The 17412-nt window shown below is 37.6% G+C and overlaps 2 protein-coding genes across 3 annotated transcripts in view; both read right to left on the reverse strand.

Annotated features, from left to right (window-relative positions):
• Positions 1-17412, reverse strand: part of LOC111842343 (chitinase-3-like protein 1) — a 128259-nt gene that overhangs the window by 63893 nt on the left and 46954 nt on the right. The window lies entirely within an intron of this gene.
• The window catches only part of LOC140592349 (contactin-2-like), a 145680-nt gene continuing 135807 nt past the window's right edge, over positions 7540-17412 (reverse strand). For both annotated transcript variants that reach the window (XM_072715803.1, XM_072715804.1), the window contains 8 exons: positions 16644-16793; positions 16292-16362; positions 12800-13034; positions 12454-12566; positions 11461-11647; positions 11111-11223; positions 10342-10510; positions 7540-7655 (listed from right to left, as the gene is read on the reverse strand). In XM_072715803.1, coding sequence (XP_072571904.1) covers positions 7549-7655; positions 10342-10510; positions 11111-11223; positions 11461-11647; positions 12454-12566; positions 12800-13034; positions 16292-16362; positions 16644-16793 — 1145 coding nt within the window. In that variant the 3' untranslated portion in view covers positions 7540-7548. The remainder of the gene's footprint in view (positions 7656-10341; positions 10511-11110; positions 11224-11460; positions 11648-12453; positions 12567-12799; positions 13035-16291; positions 16363-16643; positions 16794-17412) is intronic.

Here is a 17412-nt window from a genome sequence, read left to right on the forward strand (position 1 = left end):
TACCATAAAAGTGGATGTATCAAAAGTTATAACAGCTTAATGAAAATCATCAGTAAAGGGAGAATCAGGCGGGCCATAAATCCCTAAAGGACTGATACAGACCCCCTTCTGAAAGCCCGCCAAATGGATGGCCAGCCATTGGGCCAGGATTCGAATTCCTGGTCATCCCTATTCATGAACTTTAGACTATAAAAACCTGGACCTCAGAACAAAGCAGGGCAGAACAACCGCCAACCAGCGCAGAGAAAACCATCCGCCCGAAGGAGAACATCAGCCCGGGAGAAGAGAAACCCACAAGAAACCCTCCGGTGAAGGCCCAGCTGAACAGAGAACAGCACCCAAGACAAAGCTTCACCAGGAGAGAGAATCTAAAGGGACTTCACTCCACTGCTCCAAACGCCGCGTCTTCCTGAGTGCCATCAGCTCAGCAGCTCTGCCATCAACTTCCAAGACCACCCCCCCCACTCTTCAACCAAGTAAACCAACTTCCTTTCATTCTAACAACTTAAGCTGTTCTGTTAACCTGCTATAAGACTTTAGGGTCATGTTTCCACAAACTGTATTTCCCATTTAAGGTTACTCATTTAAATCCGGTCATTGCATTTTCATAATTACATCGTTTGTTTTATTCCGTTATTTCGTGTTTGTTGTTTGTGTTAGGTGTAATGTCTGTCTTATGTTAGTTGTAGTGTTAGCTAGGAATAAATGCATGTCTTTTACACAACTTCAGCCTCCGTCGTTGAGTACTCACACTAAGTTCCTGCCTCTGTGCGATCTTGCTACACGCTCTGAACCTCAAACTCGCCTGAAACATCGCGAGACTCTCTCTCTCATCGGCCGTGAGGGGAGCTTCGCTACCAATCGTTTACATTACCTGATGATGCAGCTCGCTGGACGAGCCTTCTAACCTAGGTTATAAGTGATGTTGGTAATTAGTCAATCCCGTTTAAGTCTCACATTAACAGACTTACGGGGATACTTCAATTGAGTTTGGAGGAGCCGACCATTCCGCATAACAATTGGTTAATGATCAGCATTAAATAATACTTAATTAAACTTTAATTAATTTCAAACATATTGGTGGAGAATATTAAAATTTATTTGAGCTAATAATTCCTACAATGCTGTGGGGCTGTCCTGGTTGACATGCATCTGCAGCATCGCGTGGACATCGGGGGCAGTGCCTCTGGACTGGCAGACCGGGGTGGTAGTCCCCCTCTTTAAGAAGGGGGACCAGAGGGTGTGCTCCAACTATAGGGGATCACACTCCTCAGCCTCCCTGGTAAGGTCTATTTGGGGGTTCTGGAGAGAAGGGTCCGCCGGATTGTCGAACCTCGGATTCAGGAGGAGCAGTGTGGTTTTTGCCCTGGCCGTGGAACAGTGGACCAGCTCTATACTCTCCGCAGGGTTCTGGAGGGTTCATGGGAGTTTGCCCAACCAGTCTACATGTGTTATGTGGACTTGGAGAAAGCATTCGACCGTGTCCCTCGGGGAGTCCTGTGGGGGGTGTTCCGGGAGATTTTAACAACTCTGAGCTATTAGTTAAGTTCTCCCCAAACGAGCTTGATGGGCCGAATGGCCTCCTCTCGTTTGTAAATTTCTTATGTTCTTATGACTCGATGGTGGTCTTTTCAGATATGGGACATGGAACTGATGAACTGGATGACATATATGAGTAAGACGTGGGCGGGATTGTGGAGGCAAAGCAGATGAATGGGGAGGTGGATGGAGGGGCAAACCTGGAACGGAACACTCATACCCCATGGCACAGAAAAAAAATCTCTCAGCATGTAATACACAGGGTATCATTATGTGATGTCACTTAGAGTCATTATGAGATTAAGATTTGATTCCATACACGTTAGATATGTATGACATCGTGCTGATATATAATATGCATCATATCCTCCGAATTATTCGGTGGATATCAGCACTGTAACTGGGCTGATCATTTTATGTGGCTGACGTACTTACAGTTATGAATCAGGTTTATCATAAGAACATAAGAAATTTACAAACGAGAGGAGGCCATTCAGCCCATCAAGCTCGTTTGGGGAGAACTTAACTAATAGCTTATTCCCTGTCTACATGTTGGCACTGAAGACGGAGTTTCTTAAAATCTTCACCCTGGATGGAGTTTTGCAAAAGCTGCATTTTCAGTGACCTAAGACGCCTTTTACGTGTGGACAAAAGCCCAAGACCTATAGAAAAAGGTACGTTTTAAAAAATACCTGTGTACGTGTGGACAAGGCATTAGAATCTGGGTATAGCTTACAGAAATTAAGCTTCTCTGAACAAACAGCTGAATACGTGACTTTTAATCATCTTTTCAAGATTATTATACTTATTATACTTAAACTCTTGTGCTTGTCTTGTATCTACTACTGACACAAAATGAAACCAAGTAATGTTTTTGTAGCGTAGATTTGCGTATCCCAGCATGTTCATGAGCAACTGTAAATAGCCTATTGTTTTCATTTATACTTGTATTCCCTATTGTCGCTTGTGTGTTTGTCTGTATCTTATGTGAACCCTGTCCGATCTTCACACGTCATTAGCATTGTATAAATTACCCATCTTGTGTAGCTTACAGTCCAGCGTCAGGCCTCTTTGTGTGTGGTTGATTCAGTGCTTGTTCAGTACCTGTTTTAGTCCTTAGAAGGACTTTTTAAAAGGGCGTGTTCTCCTTTTAGAGGAGCCTCCTCGTCTTTTGCCGCCACCGACATGATGCCATCGTTTGCCAGTTATTCCATATTATCTACTGAAGAAGCAGGAACAGATTAGATGCATCCATCCAAAGTGAAAAAATGGTGAAAAAAGGAAGAAACCGAGAGAGAAATGAAAGGCAGCATCCAGGAATTACTGGAAGGAAAAAAAGTCCAGTTGACCAGCCCAGACTGGGTGAAGTGCAGAGATGTCTGGGGTTAGTCCTCAAAGGTCTTCATCAACCTTCTTTATATTAGAGGTAGAAAGTTCAGGTCCAGAAAGTACAAGATTTTGTTTCAACCAATCTGAACTTTGCACTTCTGCTTTTTATGATGTGCAGTACAATTCATGATAAAGTTTTTTGAAGTGAAATGTGGTTATTTTACCACACTTTTGTTGTTTAAATATTCTGCCTGGGCTGTCACAGTCTATGCATTTTTTCGTGTAAATTTATTTGGAGGGTGGTGCCTTACACCTCTGGGGCCAGCGTTTGAGACTCTGCCTGGCTCTATTTGTGTAGAGCTTGCGTTCTCTCATCATGGAGTTTCCTCTGGGTGCTCTAGTATCACCCCACTGTCCAAAAACATGTGTGCCTGAGCTTCCTCTGGTGTGATTTCAAGTATAACATGAGAATGGGGAAAACACCACAACAATATGGGGAGAACAAGCAAACTCCATACAAGGTAAGAGCAGAGATGTGAGGCAACAGTGCTAATCAGTGTGAAACCACGGTGTGAAGTTTGCATGTTCTCCCCATGTTGCTGTGTTGTTTTCTCCAGGTATTCCAGTATCCCCCCACAGTCCAAAAAAGAACAAACCCTTTTTTTAGACAACTTATTATACCACTGATGGCTTGTTAAAATATGCATATTAAGGAAACATTTTTTAATTAAATCATAGCCAAGCTGCTTGACATTTTAAAGGCAATGGAAGGTAATCTTGATGAAAAAAAATAAATACACTTAATTTTACGTCTTTGTTAAAATTACTATGCACATACCAGTCAACATATTTGAACAGTTTCCATATTTTTCTAATATTTAAAAAAACAAGCCCTTTCAAAATACTAATCTACAAATGACACTTTAACACTTTTTGGATCCTGGCTGCGACAAAAGCACATGGATTGTACTATCCTTGAACTGAAAACTAAAACACCAAATACCTAAACAAAACAAAATCGATGGAAGAAAAAAGCATCAGTTTAAATACAATTGAATTTGTTTATTGATGATTATTTACATGTCATTTTTTCCCAGGTTCCTAAGTTTTTTCAAAATCCCATGGTTCCTTTCTCAATAATCATATACTGTTCATAATCACTTTTGGATTTTTCCCACTTGTAAGTTAACACGTCTTCTATCCTAACCATTTTTTTCCCATAATAATACATAAATTATAAAATAATAATAAATATTTGGTAACGCTTTACATTAAGTGCACCTTCATAATGCATTCATTATGCATTCATAGAACATACAGTGCATAATACATGATTATACAATTATAATGTTTGTTATATAATGTTTGTTATTAATGTATATTACAGCTGTTAAGGGATGTTAGGATGTTAAGGTATACAGTACATACATGATGTTTATGAATGTTTTATGAATACTTAATGAATACATTATGAAGGTGTACTAAACGTTTTATGAACGAAATATGAAAGCATTTTGAAGGTGCAGTTAATGTAAAGCTACTAAATATTTTTATAATTTTTATAATATGGTAGTGTTGTGATACTGTTAATTAAAAGTTGAAATAATATCTTGAACTAACAGCCACTAAACATAAAATGCACTGGTGCTATGCCAAAACCTGGCAGGAAAAAAGTAAATAAATAAAATTTAATTCATAACTAAACTCTTACAATTTGCATCAGGACAATTACATGATGGTAGATAATGGCTCATTCAACCTGATACTCCAGCGTGATACTCCAGTTTCAACAGATCCTCTCATTTTAATTCAGACATCCTCTGTCTCAAACTCAGCATGTCAGTGATAAGCTGCATGATGTGATTAAGATAATCATTTTAGTTATGAATCATATACTATATGAATACCATGGTTTTAGTAACAGTTAAAATAGAGACTTTCTTAGCCAATTTGTTTAGTTCTAACTCCTCTTAAATGTGATTCAAGTCAATGTTTTTGTGTGTAAAAAGAGTTATATGTCATCAGCAATTCACACTTCAGTTTTACAATATACAAAATCTATTACAAAATTATTATTAAATTGAAAATTGAAAATCACCCTGAAATTCACTCATGAAGTTCAGTGATGAGTAACATTCTAGTGGGCCTGGCCACTGACGTACTTTGTTTCACTAATGCAAACATAATGAATATTTTTACGTAGTCATCTGGGTTTGCAGGGCTGTAGCCTATGTAAGGTTAGATACAGTAAATGATATTACAACGACTACTACCAAATCAAATGCTTAGAGTACTTTTAGTTAGTATCTTGAATGTTTAAAAGAACTGTTTCAACGTGTGCGATATCTGAAAAGCCACACTGTATTTATAACTTCACCCTCCTTACCACTGAACATACATCCAAAATCATGGCATGATTTATTTTTTTACGTAATTGAAAATTAGTCATAAAAACATGGCTTATAATTCAATGCTCATGCTCCCCAGTATAAATATGTACTTATTTTATCTTCAATAACAAAAATAAATATCTCTTTTGGTCTCAGGGTAATGCTTAGGCATGCAACTCCACATATAACAATGTGTGTCCAAATTCATGAGACTGCAATTTAAAATAATTAAAGGAATGGTTCAATAAAAATGAGACAAAATTGTAATGTAAATTCCAGGTTAAATGCACATTTTACATCTTTTTGGACAGTTATTATGGTATTCCCTGTTGGAAAAGTCAACACTTTCTTGTAATCAAATGTATATAAGTGATGTATATCACTTTCCTAATGCCCAGTTTATCCCAAAAACTGCTCTACATATGCCCTTGAAAATGCATACTCTTATCTTCAGTTACCATTCATAATTCAATTGAGTTCCAACAATGAAATAAAAAAAAAACTAACAGCAAATTACAAGCCAGTTCACAGCAATATGCCCAAAGGTAATTGCTTGTTTCAGCACTCCTGATGGAGAATACTTTAGCTCTGTAGAAAAGACCAGGTTATGAACAAATACCAACATCTAAATACCAACAGTGTGAGCACTCAAATATCTAAAAAAAATCAAATATAGAATAAAATAGTGCAAAATTTAATTTGTATTAATAACTTTGTTTTGATTTGAAACAAAAAAAAATTTGAAGAACACATTTTTCAGCTGCATTACATCAACAGGAAGTGAACAACAAAAAATATATTGCTGTTAAATGAATTTGACTATGATAAACTTTATAGTCTTTTCCCTGTGTTAGCAGTGTTTTCAAATTAAATATGTGTCTTAATATGTATTAAGACATAAAAATGCTTGAATACCAGAATGTAATTGGCAGCATGGTGCCTCAATGTTTGCTTCATACCTCCAGGGGCCTGCATCACAAAGCAGGATTTCTTGTTTAGTTGTATAACTTGTCAAATTTATGGTAGTCTGGGCTAAATGTAAGTGGACAAAGATAATGTCCATTTAAATTGGGATACATTAACTACAAGTTTTCCAGTGAAGCAAGAAGTCTGGCTTAGTGATTCAGGCTCCTGGATTAAGGGTTTGAATCCTGTTAGTCTGGAGTTTGCATGGTCTCCTCATGTTGCATGAACTCCAGGTTCCTTCCACAGTCCAAGTGTGTGTTCCCCTGCCTTGTGCCCTATGGTCTCTGGGATAGGGTCCAGGCTCCATATGACATTGTATTGTTTTGTTATTGGTAGTCAGGGAAATTGCAAATACACCACTCCTTACATATCAGTTACTATCTATAATATGTATGCAGGTCAGGGTTGCCTGAAGCACACGTAAAGCAGGCCCAACCTCCAACCAAATGAGCCACCATGCAGCTAGATGACACTAGTCATAGGCAAATTTGCATATTTTGTTAACCAGCATCCTTCTTCTTGGAGTAACAATGCTTCAGCTCAGTGTTCAAGCACTAAGACCGAACTGTACAAATAAAATACCTTGTTCAAATGCATACTGAACTGTTTTTGTGTTTGCATTTCTGTACAGCTTGGAGGATGGCCTTATAGATAGAGCATTCCCTGCTATTGAAATGCTGCAGAATATATTTTGTTTATGTCTGTAGTATGTCACTGGTTTATTTTATATTTTCTTTCAATAAGTAATCAAAATTAAAAGTATCAGATATTTTACTGAAACATATTCCCTGGGACATGTGAATCTGAATTCTTTTTGTAAACTATACTGGTAACTTTACTCAGTATCCCCTTTGTCCATTACTTGTAGGAAACAGGAACAAAATATATCAAGTACTGAAAAACTATTCTTCATCAATTGAGAGCCACCATTTGTAGTTATTTAAAAGAGAATGAGAGTTACAGGGACAGGGATGGCCATATGTTTGTAAACCAGCTTCTGGGAAAATGTGTTTTTCACATTTATTTTACCATAAGGCATGTGTTTTATTTCAATTCACAATCAGGCTGTCCAGTCAGTTTACCCAGTTTGCATTCTTCCAGTATACATTGCTCCACAGTCTTATAAAAGTTTCTTTTCTTTAGAAAAACACACGTACAGTAATACAATTTTTGTTGTTTTTAAACACCCATCCCACCTATTTATCATGACTTTTGTTCTTGCCTTAAGCATGTTTCACATGATAACCCCACCCAATACATACAAAATCATTAAGGTCAGATAAGTGTATCAAGGAAACAGGCTTACAGCCTGATGTAAAACCATTCATAGTTCAAGTAGGCCAATAAATGTGAATACTGATACAATGGAAAAAAGTAAAAAAGAGCATGGGTTGAGAATCTTGGCAATGTTCTGAACCATCATTCCAGTTCCTGTGGGGAAACAAAACTGTGTTTAGACTTGAAACTTGGAAAATTGAGAAAATATTTTTTTTCTCGGCTATAATAAATTGAATACAGACGCTCCGCTACTTACAAACTTTTAACTTACGAACTTTCAGACATACGAACAGAGGACTGCAAGTCCAAATTGTGTTCATTGGGCTATCATTTCCTGTCCGCAATATCAATTTTTTTTTTCTGTGTGCCAATTCTGCCTAGTATGACTTCTGGCCATGCATACTCCCAGCATCCTAGTTTTTTGTACTTGTGTATACCCTTAAAATGATGTTGAATAACGACTTACGAACATTTCAAGTTACGAACGGCCGTTCGGAATGTATGTCGTTCGTAAGTAGAGGAGCATCTGTATAAATATTTTTGTATTATGATTTTTTTTTATCATTTGAAATACAGAAAATCATTCAACAATTATAAGAGAATTACTAAATGCATGTGGATGAGGATGTTGTTTTTTTTTATTGCATTTCCAGCGATGATATTGTCTTATAATATTTATTTTATGTTTTTAATGGAACAAATTTATTACCTGGCTGAAATAATAACCAGTCTCTAAATGTCAAATTGCAGTCATAGCAGCACATTTTCCAACTTGCATACTGTTCACTCAATTATAATTGGCCTGTAAGGTTGACAAAAAAAGCTATCATTTGAGTTACAAATAAATGTGTCAACTCTGCTATTACCCCTCGAATGCTGTATTAATTCTGCATTGTGTATTTGTCAAATTTACTATTTTAATTTCATTCATTTATGTGCAGTGCAAGTTGGTTGCGCATGTGTATTTGGATTGTTGAGAAGCTAAAGCTTTGTTTAAGCAGCCATTTTGCAATTTCACACCTGCAATTCAGAACAGAACAAATTTTAGATCCATTTGGATATTTCATGTTTGCCACAACAGTCAGTTTTCTAGAACACAGCTGCAAGTAGGCAATCACTGTATGAGGTTTTATGCAACTTTAGCTAGCGTTAATTGTACATTAATTAATGCTAGCCAATGTGGCCAACATTAACTATCTACATTTGCATTATAACCAATGTAACCAGTAGTGCACCAACAGTTTTCTGAAATGTCATCTAAGTGGTGAATGAGCTCACAAAATCCCTCCACTATAGAAAATGGTTGATTGTCCAATGCAAACATCTTCATTAGTAGTTATGTCTTTTGCTCTGGTGCTGTAACATCTAAATATCTAAAATTCTAAATATCAGCCAAGGCTGACATATGCGGATATCTTGATTTATAAGGAATAGCTTCTCTATACAGCCGGGTATGTGGAAGGTAAATGCACGTAAGCTAGCGATAAATAGCAAGCTGAATTTGCTTCATTCTTTCATCTGCCTAGTCCCCTTATTTTGAGCTAACATTAAGTGAAATGTGGAGTGGGAAGGGTCAGATATAAACTTAGGAAAAAATATGGTTTTCTATAGATTTTTTTCATAAAATAAAAAAAAATGTACACAAATAACAGACAATAATAAGCTGGCTTAGCACTCAAAACAATCAATATAAATGGATTATAAAGGCTATTATTATAAATATTTTATTACAGGATGGGGCTAAACTGGGGAACACATTTATGAAGATTAAATAGGGGGTCCATATCTGTATACACCAAGGGGTTTGAAGACCCCTGCATTATGGCAAGTTTCGTTTGCATTTTAGATTTATGCCATGGCTTTCAGTATGCCATCCTTTAAGACAAGTTTTTCAATTTTCCTTGAATTTCTGCTAAACATTATTTTTTGTATTTTTCAGTGTCTGAGATTTAAATATAACTTTACTATGATCCTTCTATGTTAATGAGGTTTAGCATTACCAATATGTCAAAGAAAATTTAATCAGCTATGCATTATATTTAGAATTTTTTTTCTTAATTAAACAAAAATCCCTGAAAGCGGTGTTGAGTCATGATGTCCTATCAACATTTCAGCACTACCAGATGCCAGTCCAATATTATTATTCTTTTATGCACTGTAAAATTATAGTCTTTTTTTTTATTGGTTATAATGTCAGCTTGACCCATGTAGTCTTGACTGGATGCACAGTGTAGTCGATTTTATCTTTTCCCTTTGGATTCATATCCCAAAAGAAGAAAACCTAGACCCTCACTAAATCTGTCTTACAAAAATTGTCTTCTATTTTCAAGCAAAACCTAATGTTTTCTTCTGATAATATAACACTTATTCTCAACAAATATTGTAAAAATATTATAACTTATATGAAATATTTAATATTATAACAGGTCTACTTGTGAGTAAAGGCAAGTTGAATTATTAAAGTAATGAAAGATTTGACGTCTTTACGTATGTATTAATACATAAAATATGTCAGCTAAACACTTAACAGTTCAAGTTGAACCTCTATCTAGGTTAGTTGAACTTGAATAACTGTATTGACTTAAAGTTGTATATAGGTCTGTTAAATTTGTATGATTCAGTTGACTTAACTGAAAACTTTGTAAAGCATGTTGCCTTTAAATTTTGAGCTGAGTGAACACTTTTTTTTAGAGTGTGAGCAGTCAACAGAGCTTTTCTGAAAACAAATATTAAGCTGTACTAATATGGGCTACGCAATGTCAACAAAGCTACACCAGTCAGAAAGTTCAAATATGGTGAAATGACTGATGGTTGCTTCCATTGTCCACAAGTTCCTGACCTGAATCCCTAGACACAATGGTCTCGTGAGGGACTCCATCTCCCCCCTCCCCCCAAGCACGTATCTCCAGAACCACGTAGCCATTGTCCTTGGGCAGGGGCAGGCTGATGGAGGTTTTGCCCTTTTCAAGAACCTTCAAGGCAGAATGACCTTCATGTTTATACAGGACCTTAAAAAACAGAAGTGAACAACAGGGGTACCAATGAATTTCCCAAGTAATGTTACTACTTTGTAGTTCCATATTGTAAGTCTTATTCAGTAAAAATGTTGGTGAATCTAGAAGTAAAAATCCACATTTAATTTATTTAGCAGATACTTTTATCCAAATTGACAATTTTTTTTTGAGAAAGCAGGGTTAAACAATCCCTGGAGCAAATGGGGGTTACGGACCCTGCTCAAGAGTCCAACAGTGCAATCACTCTGCTAATCCTGGGATTTACACTGGCAAACTTCCAATTACAGGCAAAGCAACCTAACATGCTGAGCCACTAAACACTCCAATAACCTGAATTGTCCCTTTAAACCCATGTTGTCTTATCTAGTGATATCGCTCATTGTTTGTTCTTTGTGATAGTGATTAAGGCAATTGGATTGCACAGTTTGAAGTCTTGGTATTTTGGCTGGCTTACTTAATGGGGTATAATTGAATTACAGTTTCAAAGCCAAGAACAGATGTCCAATCAAGAGATAAAATGTGGAATAATACTCAGTTACACTTAAACTACAGAAAGCTGACAACACACAATCAGACATATTTTGTATTTAATACCTTATAACCCAGCACAGCAGATTCATTCTTCATTGCCTTGACATGGTCCCACATGACCGTTACCCAGGATCCATCAGTCCTCCATGAGACATTGCTTGGTGGACGGTTTGGAGCTGTGTACAAAAAGTCATTTAAAATTAAGCATTTTAAATTGCACCAAATGTTCTAAGAGGATTTTTGTCATATTTACAGTGTTTTAACATTCATTTGTTAATTCCCATGACTTTAAGTGTAAACTGGGAATAAGCTGTGTTTTGTGACTAGAAATTGTAGAAGAGTACTAAAGGGGATTCCTTTGATGTGATCATTTGTTGAGACCAGGCTTATGCTTTGTGCTGTGGCGGCCTTACGGGGCTTTTTGGTGATAACTGTGGTACGGGGCGAGGGTGGTCCCGTGCCAGCACTGTTGTAAGCCAGAACCATCACATAGTAAAGAGTGCTGGGCCGAAGGCCTGAGACTCGTGCCGTTGTCTCTAAACCAGCAGTCCTCACACGGTCAGCTGCTGCCTCCTTGTCATGTTGACGCCAGTAGCGAATCTGGAATGGAAAATACAGTGATACATTTCAGGTAGTTCTCATTATGTATTTTTATCAAAATAAATTTGCATAAATTTCAGGCTCTATGCTTATTTATAAAGTTGGGTGTTAAGTAAAGAAAATAGGAAGAAGAGTAGCTCTTTCTTTTGGAATTTGATCCTTACATTTTCCAGTCACGCCGTGATCATTAACTGACATGCTGCTTGCATCATTGATATATAAATCAATAGTAATAAACCTGTTATTATAATATATCAAAGGGCAAATGAAAACCTATTTTATAGCATGTGTGAGCTGGCTTGCAACAAGCCATGTGATTGTGTTCTATGTCCACTACTGTTTTAATCACTGGGTGCTGGACTTAGTCCCTCTGAGTGTTAATTTGCGATATAATTTAAGACATTTCTTCACACTGCATCTTTCTGAATATGCTTGTTATCAGTATAATAAATTTATATGGAGCATGAGCTGATTAAAAGGTTTCCAAAAAGATCTATTGCAGCACTTTGCTAACATTTTTAAACCAAGCCAAAAATCTTTGCTCTTGTTAAAGCGGATCACTAACTTCACATTAATAAAACCCACTAACACAGAGATTACAGTATTATACTGTAAATAGAGCATTTAGAAAGCTACACATTCTTGACAAGATGATGATTCTTTGTAATGGATGCAGTAACTATGGGAAAAAGAAGCAGATTTATAAAATTAATTTCTCTACATCTGGAAACATGTTAGGTTTGCTACTGAAATGCTGAAAGTTATTTACTGTGTCACTCTCAGTTTTTAGATATGTGATGTCTGACCTCATATCCTCGTAGAACATTCATCATCAGTAGTTGTGCAGGCTCCCAGGACACTAATATTTCAAATGCAGTCAATGCCGTGACATTGATCTTTCGGGGAGAGACAGTAGGCTCTAGCAGGGGATGAAAAATAGAACTCAACTAAGGGCATTGGTCTACTTTTTCTTCATATTGATGTAAACCAAAATACATTTAATTCTGTTTTGACATATCACTACTGCTTAATATCCTGCCTTAAAGAAATATCCAAAATGTTGCATCTAGTACTTTTATGTCGCAAGTTATAGCTCTTATATTTTCTAAATGCCTATCTCCCTATTGTCCTAAACAAAACTTGTGCCCTCACCTTCCTCTGCAGAGTGAACCACAGCCACCTGACTAAAGGGTCCCTCCCCCTTCTCATTGTATGCCCTGATCTTCACCTCGAAGGGACAGTAGGGGGACAGGCTCTGATTACTGTAGACGTAGCGTGAAGACTTAACGTTGGGAATCTTCACCTCCATCCATGTGGGGGCATTTCTTTTACGGAAAGCCAAGATGTAGCCAAAGCCATCTCCATTCTGATACTCCCGTGCCATAGGCTGAGGAAATAGTAAAAACAAAATGCTTTTGTTCTCTTTTTGAAGTCCTTCTTTTAATATATACTACTACTAATAATAATAATAGTAACAACAACAACAACAATTTCTTGCTAAAGAAATTTAGGGATGGGCCTATTTTGTTGACCATGGAAGAGCTGGTGCTCCTAATAAAGTGGATGAACAGTGCGTTGCTAGGTGATTTCTAGGATGTTGCTATGGTGGTTGATAGGGTGTTGCTAGGCATAACTAGATGGTTGCTATGGTGCTTCTTGGTGGCTGCTAGGGTGTTGGAAGGCGTTGGTAGGGTGTCGGTAGTTGGTTGCTTGATGGTCGGTATGCAATTCCAGGTGGTTGCTAGGGTGCTGCAAGGTGGTTGCTAAGGTGTCGGAAGGCGTTGCTAGGCTGTCTGTGGCTGGTTGCTAGGTCGTTGCTAGGCGTTGCCAGGTGGTTGTTAGGGGGTTGCTAGGCATTAGTAGATGGTTGGTAGGGTGTTCCTATGTGGTTACTAGGTTGCTGGTAGGCATTACTAGGGTGATACCAGCTGGTTTCTAGATGGTTACTAGGCATTACTAGGCGGTTGCTTGGCGTTGCTAGGAGGTTGCTACACGTCACTAGATGGTTGCTACAGTATTGCTAGGTGTTGGGTGAGTAGGCCTGAGGTTGACTATTGAGTCTTGTAGCTGTGGCAGGAACAGTGGCCGAATAGGAAAACTTTGATAGAAATGCATTGAAATCAATGGGAGAGAACAAGGGATGAAAGAGGAGTGCGGGTCAAGATGGTGGTCATAAGGTGTTAGGTGATAAGAGCTGATGTTGAGTAACTAGTATTGTTGCTGTGGCATGAACATTGGCAGAGTAGGAAAACGTTGACTGAAATGCAATGAAGTCAATGGGCCATTCACTTCCATGAAAAAACACGATCCTTACTACTCTTCACATGGTTAAACACAGGCTAATGCTAGGTACAAGTTAGCATTCAATGCAATCCTATGACATTTTTAGTGTGTTTGACCGTGAATAATGTCGCCATGGTAACATAATCTGCACAAAAAAGTAATAGCACACCTCACACCATGAAGGACTCACTTTTGATATATAGATTGTTTGGCTGCACGCTATGGTACGACCTACATTAATTGCCCAAAATCACGGAAGAATAATAAATAATAAAGTTTCGACTTTGAGAGGGAATTGCACGCGATCCGTAAGGAGTACGGAGACAAACGATATGTCAATCCGTCCAGCTAGGCAAGCCCTACGATTTGGCACCGTGCTTTTCACGGGTTAAGCGCAAATTCGGAAAATGTAGTTTACTAGATGAAGAGTAATATGGGCCTTTCATTGACATGAATAGGCCCATAATAATAAATAAAGTTTTTTTTTGACTTTGAGAGGTAATTGCACAAGATCCGTAAGGTGCACCGAGACAAACGATATGTCAATCCATCCATCTAGGTAAGCCCTACGATTTGGCACCAAACTGAGCTCCGTGCTTTTCATGGGCTAAGCGCAAATTCGTAAAATGTAGTTTACTAGGTGAAGAGTAATATAGTCATTTCATTGACATGAATAGGCCCATAATAATAATAATAATAATAATAATAATAACGTTTTTTTTTAACTTTGAGAGGGAATTGCACGTGATCCGAAAGGCATACGGAGACAAGCAATATGTCAATCCGTCTGATTAGGCAAGCCCTACAACTTGGCACTGAAGTGAGTTCCCTCCATTTCAATGGCTAAGCACAAATTCGGAAAATATAGTTTACTAGGTGAAGAGTAATATGGGCCTTACATTAACATGAATAGGCCCATAATAAATAAAGTCGATTTTGCGAGGGAATTGCACTCGAGCCGTAAGGTGTACCGATTCATCCAATATGTCAATACGTCCGGATAGGCAAGCCCTACGACTCGGCTGCAAAACCATCTCTGTTCATTTCAATGGGTAAGCGCAAATTTGGAAAGTATTGTTTAATAAGTGAAGAGTAATATGGGCCTTTTCATTGAAATGAATAGCCGCATAATAAAGTTTTTTTTGACTTTGCGAGGGAATTGCACGCAATCTGTAAGGTGTACCGAGACAAACAATATGTCAATCCGTCCATCTAGGCAAGCCCTACTAGGTGAAGAGTAATATGAGCCTTTTCATTGAAATGAATTGGCTCATAATAATAACGACAATAATAGCAACAGTAATGGCATAGATCAAACTAAATTCGATTTAGACTTACTATCATTTAAATTATTTGTTTTGTGCACATTATCCTTCACCTAACTAATTAGTTATGGACAGATTGCTGGATATTAAAGTCCAGTCCTAAATCCACCCCTCTAAAAGCAGGAAATCCCATGTCATCCCTGGTCAGGATATCAATATTTATTTAACTTCATTCCTAGCTTACATACAGTTCAATACATTTTCACATAACTCCCCAGATAAAGAAACTATATGCTGTTATTATAGTGTCACGCCCGGCTCCGTACGATCCTTGTGTGTGCCATGCCCCCTCATTACCTGGTGTCAATTCCTGGTTGTGATCACCTGTGTCCTGTTATTTCTGGATAGTCTTTTGTATTTAGTCCGAGTCTCAGTCTGTTTTCCCCAGATCCGTCATTGTAGTGTCATGTATTGTTATGTGCAGTTCCTTGTCCACCAGTCTTCCTTTAAATAAACCCCGTCTGTCCGTATTTGCGGCTCTGCTTGCCTGCTTCTCCGCTTGCCCGCTCCACGCACCCTGACATATAGCTGTCATTTATGTTATTTTTATGTCTGATTTCTGTGTAAAATAAGGTATTTATTGTCCCATATTGTTGCTTAATAAACTTCCTCCATTTACTTACATCCATCAAACTATTTATCCTGTCCTGCGTCATGGAAACCTGGGCAGCATAAGGGAAGGGGAAAGGGGAAAGCCCAGGATGGGATACCAGCCTGACTACGGGCACTTTAGAGATATCAGTATGACTGATGGCATGTTTTTGGACTTTTTAAGTTTTTGGGAGAATACTGCAGCATCTAGAATTCTGTGCAACATAGGGACAATATACAAACTACATACACACACAGCAGGGGCCAGACTGAGATCACGGTGTGTGGGGGCTATGCTATACACTGCACTGCCCCTCCTCCATTACCTTAAATATTTTAATTGTTGTTTTTAATTAATCAAATGGATTACAATTAATTAAGATTAAAGCTTTGTAATTTCATGCTGTGTTATCCTCTTTAAAAAGGTGACAAACCAAAAACTTACTGTCCAGGTAATGATCAGCTCATGTCGGTCTCCACCTCCTCCTCCAAGACCACTGGGGGCCACAGTGGGAGCTAGTGTGGGTGGCACAGTCAACAGCAAAAGCACAAATTTACCACCAAGATTGCCTCTAGTGGTTTTGTACTGCAAATGTGCAAGGTTCAGAAAGTAATAATAATAATAATATCCTGTTAAATAATGTGGATCACTTCTACAAATTAATAAACATTACACATGCACAGTCCTAATCAAATGATATTACATTCATTAAACCTAACTGTTTATTGGGACTAATTAGAATTAATCCCTTGGGAATGTTCATTATGTTCCATGGTTTAGAAGGAATTGGCCTGACCTGCTTGATGAGTTCGGACAGTTGGTGAGGGCATGCTGGGTTCCCCACTACCCAGAATATTGCTAGCAATGACATGAAATTCATAGTCCATCCAAGGCAGCAGACCAATCACACGTGCTGACTCTGCATTTCCTTCAATGTTTGGCGGATCTGTGTCAGTAAACATTATACAAGGAAGAGAAAACTGTTATACAGGCAAATTCTTTGGATTTATGAAATTAGGATAATTTAACAGCACATACTGTATACTGTACTGTGATCTTAGTCATACAAAATGTTTAAAGCTATTTATCTGGGTAATTAATGTATATATGCTCAGAAAAAAACACAAATTAACATCAGACAGGCAAATTAAGAGTAAGACAATAAAAACTAGCACAAAAAGTTACTGATATCTTATGGGATGGCTAGAAGAATACCACATCAGGTCTTAAACCTCTCTTCAGGGACATCCCAGCCATTTCATTTATGTGTTACATTTCACCACCAGCTGACCAGCTAATTAATTTAATTAGTTACATAACTCAATGAGGTATTAATTAGCCATTTGAGGAATGCTAGTGGTCGAGTCACAAAATACATTTGTGTTTTGGGATAATTTTAAGAGAGCCATTGAAGCACACTTTTAGAGACATAGTTTTATCATTGTTTTCAACATAAACATAAAGATAATTTAAATATAATTTTCTTTGACTCCCTAAGATGTTTGCACAGTACTGTATATGGCCATTTTTATTTAGGAGACACAGGGAGAACATAAAATCCCACA

The sequence above is a fragment of the Paramormyrops kingsleyae genome, chromosome 8, assembly GCF_048594095.1.
Source record: "Paramormyrops kingsleyae isolate MSU_618 chromosome 8, PKINGS_0.4, whole genome shotgun sequence".
Lineage (NCBI taxonomy): Eukaryota > Metazoa > Chordata > Actinopteri > Osteoglossiformes > Mormyridae > Paramormyrops > Paramormyrops kingsleyae.